The following is a 5,204-nucleotide window of genomic DNA, read 5'->3' as shown; positions in this document are numbered from 1 at the left end:
AGACGTACAACTTGCATGCATAACGTAAACAACAGCAAGTGACAAAGATAGCATCCCACTTCTCAACAGCGTGCCTTTTCTAACCCAGTCGACCAAATTTTAGTTAAGAATTACACTTGCGTACGCATTCCATTATGGTTATAGTTCAATGGCTCTCCCAAATGTAATGATTTAACTTGCCGCCACCAGATGTCTCACGATTATTTAGAATAGACTGCAGAAGTGTGACGTCACAATATGGCTGCGGATCAGCTGATGGGTAGCAACAATTAATTATTTACGTTTTGTTAATACAGAACCATGGCATTAGTGACGTTATCTACAATTTTAGAGCTTTTTGCGGATGAAATTAGTGTAGTAAAGAAAGGCGAAAATTGTGTAGATAGTAGGCATGTAATGGAAGTTGTGTTTGATTGATGGAACTTTAAATGTAATTCGTGGGAAAGTGTTAGCAAGTATGAAAAAGAGATCATATCAGGTGGAAGTAAGTGAGTTTGATGATCATGTTTTATTCTTAAGTTTATTCATATAATCGAACTAAGAAATAAACTTTTTTCAGATAAATTTAGATCGTGATGGGAGCATACAGATCGAAAATATTAATTGTCAATGTGCAAGAGGACAATTTAAATGCCATCACATTGCAGCAATTTTACTGTACTCCCACAAAAACTTTAGTAAAACTGACAAAATGTGCCAATGGAAAGCTCCAAGTAGTAGTGGACCAGAAAACGTTGTATCTGTAAAGGATTTGTTCCCGAAACCTCAACATCGTTCGACAAATCGAAATGTAGATACAGCAGATAAGGAATTCTTTTATTGTCAACTCAAATCATTAAACCGGTGAGGATTTTGTAATCTTAAAGAAACCAGTTTTTAAATGAAATGCTTTTAGGTTTTCTGGTTTTTGTTGGCTGTTGTCTCCGGAGCAGAAAACTCTGCATACAGAAGTAAAATCGTTTTCCAAGATTTTAGAACTGTCCAAAATAGTTAACGGAGAAATCGATGAAATACGACTATTTACTAATTTCCAAGTCACAGAAAAAGAAATTGTGCAGGTGGCTGCTACAACATGTGGCCAAAATGAAAATCCTACATGGCATCAGATGCGTTTAGGTCGCCTCACAGCTACAAAGTCGGTCTTCTTGAGTACTTCTGTTAAAATTTACATCAATTAAAAACTAATCGTACAATTTGTGAGAAACTTGTATTTCATGAATTGACTTACTGCATGCTTCTTATGGGTTACTGTGCTTACCTATAGGGTATTCAAATAGGTACAGAATAAAAAGAACGTTGCAAATGCAAACTCCAGTTACTTACCTACACATCTTCTTCCATAAATTAAATTGCTTATTATCAGCTGGGAAGCGATAAAAACGGCATGTTTCACGTCTAGAAATATGAGAACATTTAGGGCAAAAACAATACGGCATTTTCTCGAAATACATAATCAAAAATACACGGAAAATCCACGAAGTACCCCTAACGATATTCTACAACAGTGTGTTTACCCATCAGCTGATTGGCGGCCATATTGTTACGTCACACTTCTACAGTCTATTAATCGGTCCTATGCTGTATCACTATCCTTAAGAATAACGATATCGTTATGCGGCGTTACCATAATTTTTTAAAAATCGGTATGCTGTATCACTCGTAGCAAGTGTGGGATAACGACTATCGTTATTTTGCAACCATAACCAGAAAAACTTAACGACAGGGTTCATGCTACCCGTTTGGGGCGTAACGGTCCTGTCAGCGATTCGTTTGGAGTTTAAGCGGGTGTTAAAGAGAAAGAAAATGAATCATTTTCAAGGATTTTTGCAAGTAGCTTTGTTTGGGTAATTGGAAAATGTAATAAGGAGGTGAGTTCTGTGCCTTTTAATACTCGTAGATTATGTTTTTATTGAGACATGAGGAAAACATCCAACGAAGAATTTTACGAGGCAACAGCGATCCGTTTCAGCTGGGTGAAATTGATTTTCAAACAAATTTTCGAGAATCTGTAAGGCAGTATTTGGTGGTCCATTTCCGCTGGCAAACTCCTACCACAAATGAGGAGCAGACTTGCAAAACGCAGTTTGTCCAAATTTTAAATTTTTCAACTGAAGGTGGCGTTGCAATATACACTTGAATCTCTATCGTTTCATATAATATTGGATGTCCAAATCGCATTATGTCCCACTTGAAATGTGTTGTGAAATTCACTTGGACATGCAAAATGCATTTAGTCCATCGACATTAGACAAACAAATAGCATTTTGTTCGTGAGACGAACAAAACGCATTCAGTCCAGCCGTAAACACGCTGTTTTTATAACCTAACAGTTAGGTTACTGCTCTTAGTGTCGTTTCGGTTTATTTTGCAGTATTGTGTGTTTAGTTTGCATCTTTTTCGCAACGTTTCAATTACAATGGAATCTGCAGATGGGGAGCATATTGTTGGTGATTGTGACCGTGGTAGCCGGAAACGACAAGCAAATTTAACATCCAGGGAGAGAAAGAAGCAAGTCAGATATTCAAAACCATGATCCTGATTTACAACAATTTAATATAGTTTGTAATCATAAGAATAATCCAAAACTGCAGTGTGGGCAAGTAGGGCGAGATGATATACTTAAACTTCGGGAAGTTTTTTACAAAAATCCCAATAAAGTTATTCAAGATGGAATATTAGCCAGTAACATTGAGTTGGATATCCCTAAACGAAAAAGAGCTCGCAAATCTGATGGAAAACCGCACTCCTTGTCTGCAAAATATCATGTAAGTATAAAAGTACATACGTCGTTTTTGATAAAAGACTCCATGTTTTGAGTCTTACATACGTCGTGTTTCATCAACAATTTGGTGCAACCATTTTTTATGTTGGAAAGAATATTAAAGTTCTCGAGCTTTTGTTGATCTTTTACTGCTTTTTTCACTTAGTAGGTGTGTTATATTCGAATTTTTACAGGTACCTATATATCAGTCGACAAAAAGTACAAATTTGTCAAAAGTTTGTAATGGCTGTATACAACGTTTGTCAAAGGAGACTAAACACAATTTGCAAGAAACTCCAGGCTGGGGAGGAAATTATTTATAAAAGAAAAAAGAGGAGGCGATAGACGAGCTTTTAAGTTTGTAGACAAATTGGATGCTGTAAAGTCGTTCATTAGTCAATTACAAGGAAAAGAGAGCCACTATGGAAGACAGAAGTCTCGACGGATCTACATATCTTCGGAGTACAACATTTCTATTCTTTGGCAGTTATATAACAAAAACTCACCAGAAGGTTTAAAAGTGAATTACAAGTACTTAAGTCGGGTGTTCAGTAAATATTTCAATATTGGATTCGGCAGTCCTGCTACTGATGTTTGTAGCTATTGTGTAAGAACACAAACCAAAATAAGTATGTCTCAAAGCTCTTCTGAAAAGCAGAAAATATCCACTGAACTGAAAGTAGGTACACAAATTTCGTGCCACACAATTCCATAAGTTAATGAAAACTGAAGTGCCTAATACAGTTTCGTACTGCTTCGACTTACAGCAAGTTCAGGTATTGCCAAAAGTACCTATTCAAGAGGCATTTTACGCTCAACAGCTGTCAATATATTTTTTTTGCGTTACCAAACTCAATTGTCAAGAACCAATATTTTACACGTGGATGGAACACCAAGCAGGAAGGGGGGCTACTGAGACATCATCTGCCATTATTGATTTTTTAAAAAGAACTGAATTTCCTGAAGATGCGACGAAGATCCGTTTTTTTGCCGACGGCTGTGGGGGGCAAAACAAAAATAGTCACGTCATACATGCTTTGATGTTTTGGCTCCATACGTCAGGCGAAAAAATAAAGGAAATAGAAATTATATTTCCGATCAGAGGTCACTCTTATCTTCCTGCCGATCGAATCTTTGGACGCATCGAAAAAATATTAAGGTCCCACAGTCTCATAAAAACTCCAGACGCATATTGGGAATTGTACACTAAAGTGGGCGAGGTACGAAAACTTGGGTCTGATTGGAATCTGCTTGATGTAAAAAATATGCTGCAGTGGCTCAAAAAAGTGAATGGCATAAGTTCTTGCCGAAGATTTTTTATTAAAAAGAATGTTTCCGCCAACAATATTTTAGTGAAAAGTGAAGTACTCTATCGCACTGATACAAACAAATTCCAATCTTTACTAAAACCACGCACACGATTCGACCAGGTAGTCGTGCCATGGCTACCTTTGGGACATCAGATAAAGAAAAAAAAATAGACAGTTTAAAAAAATTATTAGAATCATTATCTGGAGAAAAGTGGAACAATGATCCAGAACTGGCATGGTTAGTTCCAATTTTTGAAGAACAACGTGAAGATGGGGAAATAGAAGCAAATGAAGAATGTGAATGTAACGACATGGAAGAGGTTAATTTCATTTAAAGTTTGTAAATAATACAAGTAAACGTTATCGACAATATGTTTGTTTCATTTCCAAATTTATTATACCCAGTGATCTGTTGGATGGACAATCAAAATGCTGTTTGTCAACTAGTGACCTGCAAATAGCATTTTGTCCAACAGTTTTTTTGAAATAGTAAAGCCACTTTGGCTTTTTCCAGTCTGCAAATTTAGTAATTTCTCATGCTATTTTTAATAGATTTTTTAATACCAAACGCAAGTCCGTAAGTAACTCGTATTGTACGTAGTAGTTTTTTGTCATTCCTGAAAATTTACAATTTTGGACAAAACGCGTTTTGCAAGTCTGCTCCTCAAATGTTTGATTTGTTTGCCTCCAACGGGTTTGTCTTTCCGTGGAGGATTATGTTATTACTTTCAATAAAATATAACAAGTCCTCAAATTGTTTCCTAGTGGTTTTTCTCCGCCTCCTATTATTCTCTTCGACATTCGCCATGTCGTGAAAAAACAACTAGGTATAGGTACACGTACAATTAATAATACAAATAATTTTAAAGAAACGTCTGCATTTCCATATCTGGCGGGCATTTGTTTAAAGATAAAGCGCGCACCACAACGCCCTCTTATATTTTATCGCTGTGGTATTTCACTCTTACACGCACTGCCGTTGCGCAGCGTTCCTTGTCTTCTAGAATGTGACACTTTTTTTCCGAAATAGCCACTGCGAGATACCGGGCAATATTACGATACCGTTAAAATATTGATACAGCATATCGCGTTTATCGATAGTCGTTGTGGTCATCATAACCTTTGATCGTTAA

General features: G+C 36.5%; 1 protein-coding gene across 1 annotated transcript; it reads left to right on the top strand.

The window, feature by feature from the left end:
• Positions 1-247: 247 nt before the first annotated feature.
• LOC116183038 lies at positions 248-3,084 on the top strand. The gene is made up of 6 exons (XM_031471348.1): positions 248-484; positions 560-843; positions 896-1,135; positions 2,386-2,512; positions 2,592-2,765; positions 2,956-3,084. The coding sequence occupies exons 1-6, from the start codon at positions 458-460 to the stop codon at positions 3,082-3,084; spliced, it is 981 nt and encodes a 326-aa protein (XP_031327208.1). The 5' UTR covers positions 248-457.
• The last annotated feature ends 2,120 nt before the right edge of the window (positions 3,085-5,204 follow it).

This window comes from Photinus pyralis, unplaced genomic scaffold, assembly GCF_008802855.1.
Source record: "Photinus pyralis isolate 1611_PpyrPB1 unplaced genomic scaffold, Ppyr1.3 Ppyr1.4_LG1, whole genome shotgun sequence".
Classification (NCBI taxonomy): domain Eukaryota; kingdom Metazoa; phylum Arthropoda; class Insecta; order Coleoptera; family Lampyridae; genus Photinus; species Photinus pyralis.
This window is presented reverse-complemented; position numbering and strand designations above follow the sequence as displayed.